The sequence below is a fragment of the Aquarana catesbeiana genome, linkage group LG09, assembly GCF_042186555.1.
Source record: "Aquarana catesbeiana isolate 2022-GZ linkage group LG09, ASM4218655v1, whole genome shotgun sequence".
NCBI classification, from domain to species: Eukaryota; Metazoa; Chordata; class Amphibia; order Anura; family Ranidae; genus Aquarana; species Aquarana catesbeiana.
Genome location: NC_133332.1, coordinates 78320323 through 78340966, shown reverse-complemented (window position 1 = coordinate 78340966; position 20644 = coordinate 78320323). Strand labels below are relative to the sequence as shown.

At 41.2% G+C, this 20644-nt stretch overlaps 1 protein-coding gene, 1 long non-coding RNA gene and 1 pseudogene across 2 annotated transcripts; 2 read left to right on the top strand and 1 right to left on the bottom strand.

The window, feature by feature from the left end:
- Positions 1–742: 742 nt before the first annotated feature.
- LOC141107825 (uncharacterized) lies at positions 743–17182 on the bottom strand. Its single transcript, XR_012235970.1, has 3 exons — positions 15597–17182; positions 13974–14183; positions 743–4075 (listed from the first exon to the last, which is right to left on the bottom strand). It is a non-coding gene; the product is annotated as an uncharacterized lncRNA (long non-coding RNA).
- Positions 9270–10217, top strand: LOC141107824 (olfactory receptor 5AR1-like). Its single transcript, XM_073598820.1, has one exon. It carries the CDS (start codon positions 9270–9272, stop codon positions 10215–10217), a length of 948 nt encoding a protein of 315 aa, XP_073454921.1.
- LOC141107823 (olfactory receptor 8K5-like) overlaps positions 15874–20644 on the top strand; it is a 19084-nt pseudogene continuing 14313 nt past the window's right edge.

Sequence of the window (20644 nt, the reverse complement as noted above, 5' to 3'; positions counted from 1 at the left end):
AATGTCATACCTGAGTCATCATCCCTGCATATTAATAATTGTATCTCTGTACACTCCTAGTACTCCTTTATAAAAATTTTGTTGTGATGATTATGCGGAATGGGCAACCCCAACAGGCAACCATGTTGTATAGCATCCCAAAAAGTCAGCCATGACATTGTATTTGTTATTCTCTTTTTCTGTTTTGAGCAAGAATCTGATCAGCACTGATTCCGCCATTTGTTTCCCCTTTTTTACCATCCATTATTTTTCAGCTAACTGCGGCTGATCTCCCCAACCCTCTCAGAACTACGTTGTGTCTACATGCACTCGATCCATCATCTGTGGCACACCATTGCTCTGGACTAGTTTTGTGCCTGCACAATTAGTGTTGGTATGGCTGCCTGTAGTCTCTAGGAAGTGAGGCTTAAGTACAGAAATCTTTAATAAGATGTATTTTTTGCATCTAAAGAAGGCTAAAATGGCTTTCTACATGAATAAATACATTTATATACTGTACATTGTGTTTATGAAATAATAAAGGCAAAATAAAAATAAAGAAATATGTTTTGCTAAAAAAAATTGAAAATAAAAGAGTTGCCATTTTTATTTTTCTGATATGTCCTGTGGGATCAATATGCAACAACACTCAAATACTCAATGGATTAATTAAAGGTATACAGATGTATATACATACATACATACAGTATATAAGGAGGCACATCAATCACATAGTAACAAGCAAGTATGGATTTCTTGGGTGTAGATTGATTTCAAACAGCAAAATTGCTCTTTCAATGATAGTGAAAGGCTAATATTTAAAACACATTCAAATAATAGTAATTAGATTATATAAAAACCAGGGATAGAGCTAAGGATATCCAGTCTGACTTTAATACTGATCTTAGTTGTTCTCATGGGGCTGTTGGTACAATATTCAACATTAGAAGAAAAGGTACAAAAAAAAGCCGAAAATTTTAATGAATCAGCTACCTGACGTAGCAGGTAAGTGAATCAGTATAATTTATGCAAAAACTCTCTGCAACTAACATAATATTGTATTTTCCTTTCAAACATTAGGGCTGAATTACTTAAAAAAGTAGAGGCTGTTCACTTTGCAAAGTTAATTTTCACTTAGCTCAGCTCAGCTTTGCTCACAAGACCCAAGAATGTGCAAGAAGGAAAATATGGTTCTAGTTTGCACATGATTGGATGGTTCGTGATGATCATCATAGATTCCTGGTGATCATAGCTTCAACTTATTTACCCAGCTAAGAAGACAGTCTATTTAGATTACATCTCCCTAAATAAACAGCCTCTACTCGTTTAGTAAATCAAACTTATAGTTTTTATGGTATTTATGATGTTGTCTACACAATTTCTGTTTAAATTAGCAATTGAGTAAGGATACTTATTAGTCACCCCCTCCATCCTGACCAACTTCTCACACTATACACATATACACTGCTGCATCTCTAAGCTTATAGTTAGAAAAAGAATAAAGTTTGAAGTGAGTAATTTGCCTGAACATCAGTCTTCCGAGCTCATTCAAGTGTGGGAGTCAAGAACAACATGTGTTTCAGAATAAGTAAGCATTTCAGCGCTCTTTTGCCACACAAAATGCTGTAAGCAGGATGGTCAGGATGCATGAGCTGGTCACTATAGAAAGGTTTACAAATATATGTGTCCCAAAACCTCACTGGGTATATTAAATAAGTTGGAATCATTGGTAAATGCTTTGATGTGTTTTGGTATAATACCTCATTGATGAATTTCTGTTTAGTAAAGAAAAAGATAAGAGATATAACTACATAAAACATACATTACTGTACACTATGGGGGATATTTACTAAAATTGGTGCACACAGAATCTGGTGCAGATGTGCACAGTAACCAATCAGCTTCTAGGTTTTATTGTCAAAGCTGAACTGAACAAGTTAAAGTTAGAAGCTGATTGGTTACTATGCACAGCTGCACTAGATTCTGTGTGCACTAGGTTTTAGTAAATCGCTCCCTATGCTACCCAATTAATCCTTATCTCACTAACAATTTTTTTTTCCTGTACGTATTTTGGGAGGCAATTTAGAATTGTGCCCTCGGGCCTGTAATCTTCTAACTGAGGTATTGAGAAAGAGTGAAGATTTAAAAATGAAGATGAAAAATACATGTTTGCTCACCATAGAAAAGTTATCCTATCTACATTTATATAATGCCTCTTTAAAGTTCGAATTGCATAAAGTGCTCAATCTTAAAGTGTTACATGACTCATAATTAAATCATGTCAAGCTTACGTATATTTACAATTATATCCAAAATTTTGAAAGTGATTAAATGCTCAGTGATTTTTTTTTTATATCTGGTAGTTTCTTTTATTGATGTTTTACAAGTTTTACATTATACATATAAATAAATCAAATCCCCCAACCCCCACACCACATAGCTCTCCCTCTACAACATGTTAAACTAAAAAACTAATGACAGATCAGTTCCATTCAGATTTGGATATACTCTTACATAGTGACAATATAGGTTTTCTTGCCATGTACATCTAAGATGTAAAACTTTCCACAGGTTTGGAAATATTGTACACAAATTGTATAAAACCACATATCTTTATTACCTCATTTAATGTGCAGTAGTAATATTCATGTGCTAGTGGATAGGGTATTGTTAACAGCACTTGACATAAGTCTTTGAAAAATTAAGCGTGAAGGTACAAGACCTGGAGCTCCCAACCATATTTCCCAAATTGTGATGGGTTACCCCTATTTTGGTTTAAAAGTTTTTCCATTTGAGTGTAAGTGTTGTTAGATTGTTACCATAGGTTAAATGTAGGAGGAGTGGGAGATATTTATTTTTAACTATAGGTTTCTGTACAATAAATAGTAGTTGGGTAATAGTAGTGTGTATTTGTGTAGTAAAGTCTTTGTCATCTACTCAATATATATCCTGTAGGGTCATTGGATAGGTTCATTTAAAATACATTATTGATGGTATCAAGTATGTCTCTCTAGTACCTAAATCGTTTAGGACATTTCCACTGCATATGTAGCAGGGTAGCTGGCTCTACCTCACATCTAGCTCATTGGTGTTGATTTTGTGGGGTTCAATAGGTTTTGTGCAGAATTAAAAGTTGAGTGAGATTCTGAGTTGAGGAAACAAAGACTTTAAGGACTTTCAAAGTTTACATTGCACCAGTAGAGTAACTGTAAGTACTGAAAAAAAAATTTAATCCCATATTCTTCTTAAAGAGTTGAAAAAAATAGATTTGGAACACATATATAATGCCATGCTGATACTATAATCCAAAACCCACCAATTTCTGGACCCTAGGGTAAGGGTCCTTTCACACGGGGGGTTCACCTGTCGGACTCCGCTTTGTTCAGCAGGTGATCAATCCGCTGAGGGATAGAGCTCCTTTATGGGTCCCATACGATCCTCCAGGCATATGGAAAATAGGGTCTCCATCCATCTGGATTTCACAGACGAGATCGGATAGCAGTGGGTGTCAGCGGACATGTCGCCGCTGACATCCGCCGCTCCATAGGAGTGAATGGAGCATCCAATCAGGTCCGTCTAAAAACTGACAAGCAGACCTGATCGGAAAGCTCATGTGAAAGGGGCCTAAGTGTTTTTTTCCTACAATGTTGAGTAGTAAGTAAAACCTTCATCATGCACGGTCTGTTCCTGCATATGTAAAGTGGGTGTGTTGTGTTTGGATGAAATCAACCTGCTTCATGCTTCAGTACAGGGGAGTTATGGGGAAACACCAAGATGAGGAGGTTCAGTATAAATACAGTGAGATCTAGTTTTCCACAACATGCCATATGCATAATTTAAGATGCAAAGAAGTAGTATTTAGCATTCAGGACAGTCAGCCCTCCAGCACCTTAGTAAAGCTTAACCACATAAGCCTCGGACCATTTGGCTACCCAAAGACCAGAGCACTTTTTGCGATTCGGCACTGCGTCGTTTTAACTGACAACTGAGCAGTCGTGCGATGTGGCTCCAAAACAAAATTGACGTCCTTTTTTCCCCACAAATAGAGCTTTCTTTTGGTGGTATTTGATCACCTGTACGGTTTTGATTTTTTGCGCTATAAACAAAAAAATAGCGACAATTTAAAAAAAACGCTTTTTTTTACTTTTTGCTATAATAAATATCTCCAAAAAATATATAAAAAAACATTTTTGTTCCTCAGCTTAGGCCAATACGTATTCTTCTACATACTTTTGGTAAAAAAAATCGCAATAAGCGTTTATTGATTGATTTACGCAAAAGTGATAGCGTCTACAAAATAGGGGATAGTTTTATGGCATTTTTATTAATAATTTTTTTCTTACTAGTAATGTCAGCAATCAGCAATTTTTATCATGACTGTGACATTATGGTGGACAGATCGGACACTTTTGGTGCGGTTTTTGGACCATTCACATTTATACAGTGATCAGTGCAATTAAAAATGCATTTACTGTGTAAATGTGACTGGAAATGAAGGGGTTAACCACTAGGTGGCGTTGTAGGGGTTAAGTGTATCCTAGGGAGTGATTCTAACTGTGGGGTGAGGGGCTATGTGTGCCTCGACACTGATCACTGCTCCCCATTACAGGGAGCTGTGATCAGTGTCAGTGTCATTAGGCAGAACTGGGAAATGCTTGTTTACATCAGCATTTCCCCATTTTTCCTCTCCGTGAGACGATCGTGGGTATCTGAATCAGAAAAGGGCTGGTGACTCGGATGCTCTTGAATAAATGTCCTTTATTGGGTTACATGGGTACACGGGTACAGGCTACGCTGATGCGCTTCTGCTAAGAAGCCTTCATCAAAGGCCTTTGATGAAGGCTTCTTAGCTTAAACGTGTCAGCGTAGCCTGTACCCGTGTACCCATGTAACCCAATAAAGGACTTTTATTCAAGAGCATCCAAGTCGCCAGCCCTTTTCTGATTCAAGTACTGCATTTTGGGGCCTGAACGTCCTGGCTAGAGCATCTGTTCACAGTTCATAGATCATCATATTGGCAGTGGAGCTGGGGTATCATTTTGCTTCTCCATCGTGGGTATCCCCACGGACATCGAGTCCGCTGGGCCCGCGATCACACTCACAGAGGTCGCGGTCGGCGTGTGCGCCCGCAGACCGCTTCTTAAAGGGCAACATACAGGTACTTTAATCTGCCTGTACGTGCCCTTCTGCCAACGTATATCGGCGTGAGCCGGTCGGCAAGCGGTTAAAGTGTTTGTAACCCTTAAAAAAAAAGAGATAGCCTTTTTCCTTATAGAAGGTTAAACAGCACAGTGCTTGTGCTGTCTAACCAGCCCCTCTGGAAGCTGTAAAATACCTGGCTGATCCTGACAATATCTACCCTCCCCCTGTAAACTGACCACGGTTTATCAAGGCTGCTGAGCCCTGAGTTATGGGAAAACACTAAGATGAGGAGGTTCAGTATAAATACAGTGAGATCTAGTTTTCCACAACATGCTATATGCATAATCGAAGATGCAAAGAAGTAGTATTTAGCATTCGGGAGAATCAGCCCACCAGCATCTTAGTAAAGTTTAAAGTGTTTGTAACCCTTAAAAAAAAAAAGAGAAAACCTTTTCCCTTATAGAAGTTTAAACAGCACAGTGCTTGTGCTGTCTATCCTGCCCCTCTGGAAGCTGTAAAAAACATGGCTGATCCTGCCAGTTTCTGGAATATTCTGGCTATTAGAATTGCCTCCACTCTGGTCGCTGTCACACACAGCCACGCCTCCTCTGACCACATGCCTGTGATAGAGAGAATGCAGGTTCAATACTGGGAAGTGTTCTGTCTATCACAGGCACAGGGTCAGGAGGAGGCAGGGATGTGTGTGATGGCGAGCAGAGCAGAGGCAATTTCATGTAAGCTGTAACAGCATGCTATTCATGCTCTGTGATCCCCAACTCTCCTCTTCCTCCAGTCACCCTCTCTCTTCCTCCATCCCTGGCAAGGCTGCAATGTTGGGGACAGTGAGGCTGCAATGGGGGCACAATGAGGCTGAAAGAGGCACAGTGAGGCTGCAATGGGGGCACAGTGAGGCTGCAATAGGGGCACAGTGAGGCCGCAATGGGGGCACAGTGAGGCCGCAATGGGGGCACAGTGAGGCCGCAATGGGGGCACAGTGAGGCTGCAAGGGGCACAGTGAGGCTGCAGTGGGGGCACGGTGAGGCTGCAATGTTGGCACAGTGAGGCTGCAATGTTGGGCACAGTGAGGCTGCAATGTTGGGCACAGTGAGGCTGCAATATTGTGCACGGTAAGGCTGCAATGACAGTGAGGCTGCAATATTGGGCACAGTGAGGCTGCAATGTTGGGCACAGTGAGGCTGCAATGTTGGGCACAGTGAGGCTGCAAGGGGCACAGTGAGGCTGCAAGGGGCACAGTGAGGCTGCAATAGGGGCACGGTGAGGCTGCAATGTTGGGCACGGTGAGGCTGCAATTTTGGGCACAGTGAGGCTGCAATGTTGGGCACGGTGAGGCTGCAATGTTGGGCTCAGTGAGGCTGCAAAGTTGGGCACGGTGAGGGTGCAATGGTGGGCACAGTGAGGCTGCAATGTTGGGCATGGTGAGGCTGCAATGTTGGGCACAGTGAGGCTGCAATGTTGGGCACAGTGAGGCTGCAAGGGGCACAGTGAGGCTCCAATGGGGGCATGGTGAGGCTGCAATGTTGGGCACAGTGAGGCTGTGAGGCTGCAATGTTGGGCACAGTGGGGCTGCAATGTTAGGCATGGGGATGCTGCAATGATGGGCAGAGTGAGGATGCAATGTTGGGCACGGTGAGGCTGCAATGACAGTGAGGCTGCAATGTTGGGCACGGTGAGGCTGCAATGTTGGCACAGTGAGGCTGCAATGTTGGCACAGTGAGGCTGCGATGTTGGGCACAGTGAGGCTGCGATGTTGGGCACAGTGAGGCTGCGATGTAGTGCACAGTGAGGATTTATACTTTAATTCTTGAGAGTAGGTGCGAAAATTGGGACAGGCTTGTAGGGACCCCATTGCATTACTTTGCTCAGGGGCCCATGATGCTGTTAAGATGGCCCTGCCGCTTGGTATAATTGATTAATCATTCACCTCTCTAATTCTAGAAAATCCCTGACTGTGCAAGTGTGCAAAGTCTGCAATTGATGCTGGTTTGAAGCCAAAGTGTAGTCACACCAAATATTGATTTGATTTAGATTTTTCTTCTGTTTGCTCACTTAGCATTTTGTAAATTGATAAAAATAGACAATCAAACTATATATTTTTGAAAGCATTTTTACTTTACAGCATTTTGTTCACACCTGCCTAAAACTTTTGCATATATATATACGGTATAACAGTGTAAATGTGCTGTCTCCTCAAAATAACTCAACACACAGCCATTAATGTCTACACCGCTGGCAACAAAAGTGAGTACACCCCTAAGTGAAAATGTCCAACTGGGGCCCAAAGTGTCAATATTTTGTGTGGCCACCATTATTTTCCAGCACTGCCTTAACCCTCTTGGGCAGACAATCATATATGTATATATATATATATATATATATATATATATATATATATATATATATATATATATATATATACACATATACACACACACAGTGGGGACGGAAAGTATTCAGACCCCCTTAAATTTTTCACTCTTTCTTTTATTTTGCAGCTATTTGCTAAAATCATTTAAGTTCATTTTTTTTCCTCATTAATGTACACACAGCACCCCATATTGACAGAAAACACAGAATTGTTGACATTTCTGCAGATTTAATAAAAAAGAAAAACTGAAATATCACATGATCCTAAGTATTCAGACCCTTTGCGATGACACTCATATATTTAACTCAGGTGCTGTCCATTTCTTCTGATCATCCTTGAGATGGTTCTACACCTTCATTTGAGTCCAGCTGTGTTTGAATTTACTGATTGGATTTGATTAGGAAAGCCACACACCTGTCTATATAAGACCTTACAGCTCACAGTGCATGTCAGAGCAAATGAGAATCATGAGGTCAAAGGAACTGCCTGAAGAGCTCAGAGACAGAATTGTGGCAAGGCACAGATCTGGCCAAGGTTACAAAAAAATTTCTTCTGCACTTAAGGTTCCTAAGAGCACAGTGGCCTCCATAATCCTCAAATGGAAGACGTTTGGGGCGACCAGAACCCTTCCTAGAGCTGGCCGTCTGGCCAAACTGAGCTATCAGGGGAGAAGAGCCTTGGTGAGAGAGGTAAAGAAGAACCAAAAGATCACTGTGGCTAAGCTCCAGAGATACAGTCGGGAGATGGGAGAAAGTTGTAGAAGGTCAACCATCACTGCAGCCCTCCACCAGTCGGGGCTTTATGGCAGAGTGGCCCGACGGAAGCCTCTCCTCAGTGCAAGACACATGAAAGCCCGCATGGAGTTTGCTAAAAAAACACCTGAAGGACTCCAAGATGGTGAGAAATAAGATTCTTTGGTCTGATGAGACCAAGATAGAATTTTTTGGCCTTAATTCTAAGCGGTATGTGTGGAGAAAACCAGGCACTGCTCATCACCTGTCCAATACAGTCCCAACAGTGAAGCATGGTGGTGGCAGCATCATGCTGTGGGGGTGTTTTTCAGCTGCAGGGACAGGACGACTGGTTGCAATCGAGGGAAAGATGAATGCGGCCAAGTACAGGGATATCCTGGAAGAAAACCTTCTCCAGAGTGCTCAGGACCTCGGACTGGGTGGAAGGTTTACCTTCCAACAAGACAATGACCCTAAGCAGCTAAAATAACGAAGGAGTGACTTCACAACAACTCTGTGACTGTTCTTGAATGGCCCAGCCAGAGCCCTGACTTAAACCCAATTGAGCATCTCTGGAGAGGCCTAAAAATGGCTGTCCACCAACGTTTACCATCCAACCTGACAGAACTGGAGAGGATCTGCAAGGAGGAATGGCAGAGGATCCCTAAATCCAGGTGTGAGAAACTTGTTGCATCTTTCCCAAAAAGACTCATGGCTGTATTAGATCAAAAGGGTGCTTCTACTAAGTACTGAGCAAAGGGTCTGAATACTTAGGACCATGTGATATTTCAGTTTTTTTTTAATAAATCTGCAAAAATGTCAACAATTCTGTGTTTTTCTATCAATATGGGGTGCTGTGTGTACATTAATGAGGAAAAAAAATAACTTAAATGATTTTAGCAAATGGCTGCTATATAACAAAGAGTGAAATATTTAAGGGGGTCTGAATACTTTCCGTCCCCACTGTATATACTGTATATATATAATTATACATATGATTTCTTTTTTTTTTTAGATCGAAGAGCAAAATAATGTTTTCAAGTCCACTTAATCGCACCTTGGTGACATTTTTCTATATTAAAGGGATCACTGATGCACCAGATCTTCAGATTTTAATCTTCATCACAGTCCTACTTATTTATCTAATCACCCTTGGTGGCAACATGACCATTCTTCTACTCATTTGTTTGGATCGTCACCTTCACACCCCCATGTACTTCTTCCTGGCCAACTTGTCCATTGTGGATGTGTCTTCTTCCACCATCACTTTGCATAAAGTCCTAGTCATCTTCATAACTGGAGATCACATGGTTTCATACCCAGCATGCATAACTCAAATGTACATTTTTGCATCCTTGATTGGACATGAGCTTCTAATTTTGTCTGCAATGAGTTATGATCGTTATGTTGCCATCTGTAACCCATTGCGTTACCACATGGTCATGAACAGTAGAGTTTGCTCTTTGCTTGCCATCAGCTGCTGGTTTATGGGCTTAATACAAGTCCTCCCTGCTGTTGTCATCTTCTCAGGCTTCTCATGTTACACCTCTAATGAGATCAACCACTTCTTCTGTGACATGATACCATTGATAAAAATCATTTGTAATGACACATCTGTCTTGGATATTGTGTTTCTAATCCAGGGAATCTTTGTTATAACGTTACTCCCTTTCCTTTTTACCTCAGTCTCATATATTTTTATCATATCTACCATAATGAGTATCCGTTCCAACACTGGAAAGCAAAAAGCTTTTTTTACATGCTCCTCACACCTAACAGTAGTCATTCTTCTTTATACCACACTTGTCTCCCAGTACTTGACACCAACATCATTGGGAACATTGAATGCAAAGAAGATGTTCTCTCTGTTCAATACAGCAGCTGTTCCCTTGTTAAATCCTTTAATTTATAGTTTAAAAAATAAAGATGTTAAATTAGCTGTAAGGCGTAGGCTGGGATTTTGTAACATCATTGGCTAAACAATGCAGAACAATCATAATCTGTAGTGCCAAGACTTTATATTTAATTATGTATAAAATGAAAAAGCCATTGCAAAATAAAATTGGACGATAAAAGATTTTTTTCTGGACAAAAATAAAACCCCTTCCCACCCTCTTACCGATGCAAACCTTTTTTTACCTATCTCCTAAAGCCGTGATATTCTCATCTAAGTCTGCCATCTAAGTCCCTGGTCTTCAGAGTTTTTCTTTTTGTAAATATTAAAACAATAAATGGTATCAAGAAAGCACCTGTCAACCCAATTGAGCATCTCTGGGGAGACCTAAAAATGGCTGTCCACCAACGTTTACCATCCAACCTGACAGAACTGGAGAGGATCTGCAAGGAGGAATGGCAGAGGATCCCCAAATCCAGGTGTGAAAAACTTGTTGCATCTTTCCCAAAAAGACTCATGGCTGTATTAGATCAAAAGGGTGCTTCTACTAAATACTGAGCAAAAGGTCTGAAAACTTAGGACCATGTGATATTCCAGTTTTTCTTTTTTAATACATCTGCAAAAATGTCAACAATTCTGTGTTTTTCTGTCAATATAGGGTGCTGTGTGTACATTAATGAGGAAAACAATGAACTTAAATGATTTTAGCAAATGGTTGCAATATAACAAAGAGTGAAAAATTTAAGGGGGTCTGAATACTTTCCATCCCCACTGTATATATGTGTGTAAAATAAAAAGGAAATTCATTTATTTTTGTTTTCTCTCCCTTTGCTGTTGAGTATATCTGTGGCAATCTTGCTGGAGTTCGATACCATCTGGCCATAAACTTATATGAAATTTCTTGTGTGGAAGAATTTATAGAAGTAAAGTGTGTTGATTGTACCAATTTCTTAACTTGTAATGAAGTAAATGTGTAGTTTAGCTCTCTTTCCCATTCTTTATTAAAATAAGGGGTTGGACTGTTTTGACCACTGAGAACTATCTTATACATTCGAGATAGCAAATCATTGGGTTCTGACATGTTCATCCACAAAGTCTCAAATGTAGTAAGAGAGCTCAAGGGCCTTAGTTGGGGTTCTAATTTTATATAAAATATTGACATTTGGAGATATCTCCACTTCGCCATAGGTATGCTCCCCTGGGATGACACCAGCTCCGTAAAGGGAGACAAGGTTCCTCGTGGGGCATACCTGGCACACGTTGTATTCCCCTCTGATCCCCACAGGCTTAAAACTCCTACCTCCTCTCCAGGGGGGAAACCAAGGGTATCCCTCCAGTGGGGCCAATGGGGATACACGGGGAGAATATTTACCAGTTTTATTCATTCTGCCCCACACCGATAAACAGCCCCGTGTTAGCGGGGATGTCCACCTTGAGAGGCCCCTGGATGCAGCTGGAATTCAGGGTGCCCCTGCTAAATTTCTACCCACTAATATTTTCTCCAGTGAGACCCATGCCTTACTTGTGGTATCATGGCACCAATTTAAGAGAGGGCACACCTTCCTGGTGCCTTTACGTAAATCGAAGTAATCTGAGAGGGTACCATTTACCTTGATTCTGGCCCTTGGGCTCCCCCCAAGCCTATCTCCTTCAATACTTCCATCATGAACCCCCAGTTCACTCTATCAAATGCCTTTTCTGCATCCATTGATAGTACTACACTCTGGATTTTATCAGGTCCATTTTCCATACAATGGAGGATATGGAGGGACCAGATGGTATTATCTCTAGTTTCGTGACCCTTCATAAAACCTGTCTGGTCAAAATGGACTAGTTGTTCTATATGATCCTGTAGTCGGAGGGCTAGAATCTTTGCTAATAATTTGGTATCTGAATTGAGAAGTGAAATGGATCTATAGTTAGCAAAATATTGTGGGTCTTTCCCAGTTTTTGGAAGAACTGTCACATATGCCAACAGTGCCTCCAAAGATAAGGGATTAGTGGCCGTGATTTTATTAAGGTAATTACACAGAGGAGATACCAATATTGAGATAAATTTCTTATAATATGCGTTTGTTATGCCATATGGTCCTGGACTTTTCCCCATTGGCAAGATTTCTACTGCCTTGTTCACTTCCTCAACGGTAATTGGTCGTTCCAGATTCTCAACAACCGATTCTCAGAGCTGGTAGGGCAGAGTCCATAAGATATTCCCTAATCTCCTCCACCCTCCTCTTTTCCTCCTCTCTCAAAGCGGTTGATTGTATGTCATATAGATCTGTATAAAATCAATGGAATTCCCCAGCTATAGACTTATCCACTATCCACTACCTGTTTATCAGTAACTAATAAATTGTGAACATGACCTAGTTCCTGTTGCTTTTTTAATTGTCTGGCCAGCAATCGGCCACATTTATTCCCTTGTTCATAAAAACGTTGCGCAAAATGTCTATGCTTTTCTTTGGCTCTTCGAACCAGGCATCCTGAGAGTTCTATTCTTAGTGCCTCCAGATGTGTAGCATAATCTTGGTCAAGATTAGCTTTATGTTTTATCTCCAACTCCTCTATTTTTTCCAATAGATCCTCAATTTCTATCAGTTTTTCTCTTTTAACACATGAGCCATGTGCTATTAGTTCCCCCCTAATGACCACCTTATGGGCTTCCCAAACCGTCTGCTCTGACACTTCCTCAGATGTATTTATTTCAAAATACTCTATCAATTTATGTAGTAAATCCTCTGATATCTGTCTATCATCCAGCAAAGTCTTGTTTAATCGCCACGTCCTCTCCCGATGATCCCCAGATACCGGGAGAAAAATTATTGTGATGGTGGGCATGGTCAGAGACTGTTATGGATTCAATAGTGGCAGATATCACATAATTCAGATAGTATTGGTTCACTAGGTTTAGGTTAAGCCGGGAGTAAACATTATGAGTTTTGGGGTAATAGCTGTAGTCTTTCTTCTCTGCATGTAATACCCACCAGCTATGTACCAGGTGAATGGAACGAAAAAGTTGTTATACATATTTAATGGCTTTAAAGGATAATGGTCTTTTCTAATCTGGGATCTAGGGTAACATTAAAATCTCCCCCCAGAACCACAAATCCCTCCCTAAATTTCTCCAAGAGTTTCAAAGTCTTGGCCATAAAACACACTGTGTGAAAATGCATATATAGAGGCAAACGTATACCAGTGTCCATGCAGTATGCCCTTAACGAGTAGAAACCACCCTTCTGGGTCCATTTGTACTGACATAGAGGTCAGGCGGCACGTTTTCCCAAAGGCTATCGTCACCCCCCTAGCCCTTGAAATGGGGGATACTGTATGGAACCACTGGTTATATGGAGAATGGGGCATTCGAGAGGTGGATGCTAACGTGAAATGCATCTACATACATCTGATCTGAATACATCTGATAGTTGCTACTATGCATAAGCAGACCATCTCCAACCGCTGGGGATGTTAGGGGGTTATAGCCATATTCTGTGGAGATCTCTCCAGGTACTGCTAAATCACCCCCTGTTACCGTCATCATCCAGCATGCCTCCCCCCTCCCCCAAGAGTCTGTAAAGGGCCATGACCGGGAGTTATGGATCTTCCGCCTGCTTTTAATGTCCCACCAGGAGGAGAGTGTAAGTGATTTCGCGCAAGGAATAAGTGCTAGCAGAAAAAATTGGGTTAAATAAATGGTTTAAAGTGGTGTTCCGGCCAAAATTATACTTTTTAAATAAAAATACCCATATAATACACAAGCTTAATGTATTCTTTTAAAGTTAGTCTGTAAACTAAGGTCTGTTTTGTTTGTTTATAGCAGTAGTTTGTTATTTTATAAACTTACAGCAGGCCGTGGCCATCTTAAGTGTGGGCATCTGAAGCCAGACTGTATTTCTTCCTGGATCTCATCCTTGCAGATCTCGTACATGCTCAGTGCAGCACAAGCAGTGTAATATTTTTCAGGTCAGGTTTCCATAGCAACGGCAGTGTCAGAGGAAGTTGCCGCCCCTTCCCAGAAGACAATGCAAACAGGAAATGATGCGATGAGCCACGGCTAGGGAGGAGGAAGTGAAAAATGAATACAGCAGATATACAGTAGGTGCTGAGAAAAAAAATTTTAAAATATCCAATTCGTTTGCAGTGCACAGTTTAGTGAGGGATGCTGAAGAGTTGTAAAAGTGGGTGGAACTCCACTTTAAGAGAACTGCTGCCTCTACTGATTGCTACCACTAGGTGGGGTAAGTGAATAAAAAGAAAGTGAAGTAGATGTGGCACTGTTCTAATGTGTTGTGCACTTAATCACATACATGCTAATAAACATAAATATACAAAATAAAATGTTAATCTAGTGGCCATTCGTTGATGCATTAAGCATGCATCAACTCCCTTATGTTGAACGTGATGTCTAAACCTTAACAATATTCCATGTGTGATAAATACTAAATGAATAATAAATAATATATAATTTGTGCATAAAAATTACAAAAGTGGTGATTTTGATAGAATTGATTATACAAAATTCATGACTTAGGTGAAATTAATTCTTAGAAATAGAGTAAATTTGTAAACTTAAATCCCAAAACAAAGGGGGACAAGTCACTCCCATAAAGCATGCGTTTAGACAAATATAACTATATATAGTCCCATTTGATAAATAACAATAAAGTGCTTCTGTGCTGGTGAAAAAATTAGTGTTGATAATTTCCACTTTTCCAAGGGTGATCACAGCATGCGTGTCTTATCTGTGCTCTGATTGTGGTTGCACTCACCGGAGTTTTCTCCCCCTCTTGGGGTATGAAGCATTCACAGTATCTGCCACTGTGTAGCACACCACCCTACTCTATGTATTGATCCTCCTTGGTGTATATAGCAATGACCCCAGCATATATAGTATATAGATTGGAGGACTGCCAATATAGCAGGGATCATCCAGCTTCCAAAGTGCGACACAGTGGCAGATACTGTGAGTTGCGTCCAACTCACATCTGCATCCGCACACCAGCGGTGCGGTATCGAAGATTGCAAATTCATCACAAAGCATCATCTCCGGGTGCTGTGGTGGCTTTTCGAGGGCGATGACAACGGGCACAGACAAGTCCAAGGTGGGTGGGTGTGGGCGGATGACCCTAATGTAGGCTGGGAGTAGTAACCCCAAAAAGGGACCTATGTGAGGAAAATGAATATGTTGTATATATATAGATCTATATATATATATATATATATATATATATAGATCTATATATATATAGATCTATATATATATATCTATATATATATAGATCTATATATATAGATATATATATAGTGTGTAAAAAATAACAGTGAAGGTGAAGTGCAAAAGTGAGATGGATAAAAGAAAAGGGATAGGGGTGGAGATGAAAAAAAACAGGAACAAGGATGAAACAAAAATGCAAAAGGCACACAAGGAAAACAACTGGGAAAGTGAATGGTGGAAAAGGATTAATACCTAATGTTGACAGATGGAAGCCGTGATCCATTGAAGTACACGTAGTTCAAGGTGGGAAGAGATGTATGCGTGAACCGACTATGGAGGATGCCTATATAGGTGCACCGCCACAAGTCTATTATATAGGCTAATGTATTTTAATTTCCTTTACACCCCTTGGTTGTTTCATCTTGGCTCTGCATCTGCACATTGGTGGCTGTGTGATTGGTTTAGGTGATCCACCCGTCTTTGCCTCCAATCTGGAAGCTGCGATGCACACTGTGGGTTTCCCCCCTTTCCCTGCCTCCTTGTGACGCGGGATGGGTGGACGCACGATCCCTGCGTATAGACGTCACGCTGTTTACGCTGAGCGCAAAGTGCCCTTGTGGCGCTGTACCACTGGCATAGTGTCACACACCAGCTAACACACTGGAGTGTTGGGTAGACGCTAATCGCTGGACAGCTGAGCCTCCCAGGTGAAAGTGTTCCTCTCTTCATTGTTGTGTATGCCTGCGTGACGCTGGGGGCAGGGTTGTGGCAGTGCACCTATATAGGCATCCTCCATAGTCGGTTCACACATCACTTCTCTCTCCCCACCTTGGACCACGTGTACTTCAATGGATCACACGGCTTCCATCTGTCAACATTAGGTATTAATCCTTTTCCACCATTCACTTTCCCAGTTGTTTTCCTTGTGTGCCTTTGCATTTTTGTTTCATCCTTGTTCCTGTTTTTTTTTCTCCACTCCTATTCCATTTCCTTTATCCATCTCTATCCCCCACCCACTCACTTTTGCACTTCACCTACACTGTTATTTTTTACACACTATATATATATATATATATATATATATATATATATCTATACCATATTAATTTTCCTCACATAGGTCCCTTTTTGGGGTTACCACTCCCACCCTACATTAGTGTCATCCACCCACACCCACCCACCTTGGACTTGTCTGTGCTGGTTGTCATTGCCCTCGAAAGCAACCACAGCACCTGGAGGTGATGCTTTGCAGTGAATTTGCGATCTTCCATACCGCACCGCCTGTGCATGGATGCAGATGTGAGTTGGATGCAACGGGGGGGGGGGGGGTTATTGACCCCAGAATATATCTTCTCTATTTTTACAACCTTTTAGAATCTTTTCTATATATAATTTTTATTTTTTGCCCCCATTTTTTAGTTTTTATTTTCCAAAATCATAATTTACGAGACTATCTAGACATGTATGTTCTCTATTTCTAGATCTATTCCAATGTTTGTGCTCCTGATGAGCGGCTATAAGGCTGTGAAATGTGTTGAGCCCTCAACTCTCACTATCATTTCAATTATGAACTAACAAGATTTCTTATGATCTAACTCATGCCTATAACAATTCACCACATTAATTCTGTTGTCTTACCCCTTCCCCCCCTCCTTTTATTTTGAGAGGAATCTAGGAAGGTCATTCAGGCCATTTAGGCCCCAACCGTATCATGGCTATGTATATAAATGTATCAGTTGCCAATTGTGTTTGTATATTATATATGAATGTCTAGAGTGATGAAGGTGTGGGGGATGTTAGGAGCTACTCCAAAAATGCCCCATGACAAAAAGAAGGGAAAGCGAAAGGGGAGAAGGGGGGGGGGTGGGGGGAAAAAGGAAAAGAAGGACAGAAAGAGGAAAACAATTAGGAAACATTTAAACATTTTAAATTGGACCCACCCAATAAATGGCGTATAAAGAATAAAAAGCCGGGGATCCGGAACAATGTTCAAACCAGACACACTGCACCAATGATAGGGAGGTAGACTATGCCCCAGGCAGACCTGACACTGAGGACACTGCCAAGTGGTAATTCCCCTGCAGATTTAACCTAAAAAAGGAATATAGTAGATATAAGCAGGAGCACTCCTGCACATGCCATCATGAACAGAGGGAAAAAGCATCAATACAGGATGACATGATTGAAAGTTCTACCTTGCAAGTGCTGGATGGAGTTGTGTCCCCGGGTGGTAGCCATCTGCAATTGAGGGCCGCCATGAACGCGTCCTTATAGAGCCTCCAATCAGGAGCACGTCGGTGCTCCGGCTGGCGTTGGTGACCTACGTCACCTGATCCGTCCTACCCACGATGCGTGCACAATAGCGCACGCGCGCGGCACCCGTGACCCGCATACAGGGCGGCTCAATGTTGCCAATGAGGGAAGAGAGAGCAGGGGCCATCCAGAGTTTGAAGGCACGTCTCCCAATGGAGAGACGCATGTCCCCCGCTAAGGGGAAAAAAGAAACCTCTGGCCACCCGAATCCAAAGGCAGGTCAAGCCCGACAACAATGATTAAGTGTTTAGACATAAGTTCAAACATTGAAGATAGCGAGGCTGCAAGTGCGGCCTAGAGGCACAGTCATACGAGGACAAACCTCCCTGATTGTACCAAGGCACACACAGCAGCCGGGTCATTACAGCATGGGTTAAACAATAATAAAAACAATAATCAGCAGTCATAAGTCTCACCATACAGGATCACACCTCATAGATGGATCCTAAGATAAACATAAACATAGATTATTTAGAGTATGTATTGAACCCCATTAGCATTCAACAGTCATCCTGGTCGTCAGCGTATTGGGATATATATGAATGTCTATTGGATTGTGGATCATTATGTAACTTGAATGTGATAAAAAGTTTATTGTTCAGAGGTTTCATGCCCAAAAATGTTCTATAAGAGATCATAGAATATAAATAAACATAACTTTCCAGTCACTTGACTTCTTTGTTTGCTGCTGTGTGCTTCATATAAAGTCCCACTTCTCACTCTCTTCCTTTTTATAAATCAATGACAGGGATGGAGGCAGGTACCCCTTTGGTTCTTGCTTCATACAAAGTCCCAAAACCCCTTTTTCCTTTTCAATAACTGGTCATATGTTGATAGCAACCCAACTGCCCCAAAGTACAATCTGGTGGCTGTGTCAGCCTATTTGCCCACAGATGGAGATGTGAGAGGAATAATCCTTGGCTGTGGGAACATGCACTATAACACTGCAGTGTGTCAGGACCTGCTGGTACGATGGATTGTAATAGCCCTCGGCTGCAGGTGTGGCGCCACTTGTGCAGGGGTCAGAAGGAAGGCTGAAATGAGTGCTGGATGAGGACACAGTCTCCAGATGAGGGGAGCCAGAGATGACATCACGGAGTTGCAGCGGAAGGTATTGATATGGCTCAGATGAGCAAAACGCGTTGTCATGTCATTTTAGCCAATTTTGTTTTTGTTCATGTGGCCTTGTAGGTCCAATAAACGTTTTTTAATACTTTTACATACTTCCATGCATATTGGTTAAGGTTCATTTATAGACTTTGCTCAATATTAGCCCTACTGCAAGTGGCACTGCAGGCACAGCCCACGTCCTAAGTGCTTCACAGAGAACTTTGTGAATTCCCCAAATGCACCAAGCAAGAGGAGTTTTTTTTTTGCGCAAAAAAACGCAAGATAAATAAATGTGAGAAGCTCAAAGCTCAAAAAGGTGCATGAACTTGCTTGCCACATTTGTCACATGTAGGGCAGCTCAGTGAAATTAATGGGCTGCCCTACAAAATATGGTGCAGCATACCTTTGTTTAGCAATCACGGGCAAAAAAAAAAAAAAAAAAATTGGCAGATAAATCTCATTCATATACAGATTTGCTTTACTTGGGATGTTAGTTGTGAATTGTCCTTTGCCATCATTAGCTTTTGTCTAACATTTAATTGAATAGTAAAAAGGTGCATGGGATTGCCAACCTCTACAGATACCGTAATACTCAAAGGATTAATTATATAGCCAGCTCTCTCTATATATATGTACTGCATCTCAGAGCAATGGCAATATAAAGGTATTATGACTTAAACACGCAACCAAATAAAGACAGTCCCATATACTTAAAAGATCAGTATTAACAAATCCTTTATCAGTGCAGAATTTACAATACACCAGTGCCCTAACATTTGAAGGAAAATATAATGATGAGAGAATATTCAGAGTGACTGTAATACTGGGCTGCAGAGTTTTCATGGGGCTGTATGTACAATATCCAGGATTAAATGATTATAAAGCACTAGGGAGAATTATATCAGAAACACACAAGGAGTCAGCCACTTGACTGAATAGGTGAGTGGATCAGTTATTTGTACTTTGTGAGTCTGAATGATAACTTATTCATATGTGACTTTCTTTTCCAACAGAACTTTTAGGATAATGTAATAAGGTAAAAAATGGGAATGATCAGGTAAGGACTGGGTGGGGGTATGGGTGCATTTTCTCACTAGGACAGTGCAAATACTATAAGTTGCACTCATCCTGAGAGAAGATACTCTTCCATTCAGCCTTCAGACCATGACATGTATTCAGTGATAGCTGCAGATTGTTATGTTGCTTTCTGTTTCCCAGTGCCTGGCACAGGAACGTTTTCCAGCATTGACTTCCATTGCAGCTCTGAAACGTCCTCTTACCGAATGCAGAGCCACAAAAGAAATGAACGATTCAACAATGCAGAACTGTGAAATGTGCTGTGCTTGTTTGTTAAAGAAAGATGGATGATAAGGAATATTGTTTACAATGGCATAAAATATATGAGCATATAGTTATACAAAAAGTACGTTCTGATGGAGGTCAGTCCCTCCTTGTCAAGGCGGACTTGACAAAGATTGCCTGCAGTCCACTGAAACATAAGGTATAATAAACACTTCCTATGACATATTCTCTCTTCTTTGGACACATTCTCCTGCTTTAAGTCTGTGAGAGACTCCACAAATATATGAATATTTATTGATGTGATTCTGCTGCAGAGCACCTGGGCATATATATAATATGAAAAGGTGTGCTCCAAAAAAACATGATCTTTAAAAGCTAAGTTCACCTTTTTCAAAAATATCCTAAACAGTCAAGGGGTCCCACCCCTGGGGCCCCATACCTGTAGGCCATATTGACCCCCCCCCCCCCACATCCTGCCTGGTTGCTAGGATGGTGAAACCTTGGTGGTTGCTCCTGGGAGTGAGTATAAATGTTTTTCATATCCTAGTAACAAGCTGGGACACAGGGGTTCCTAT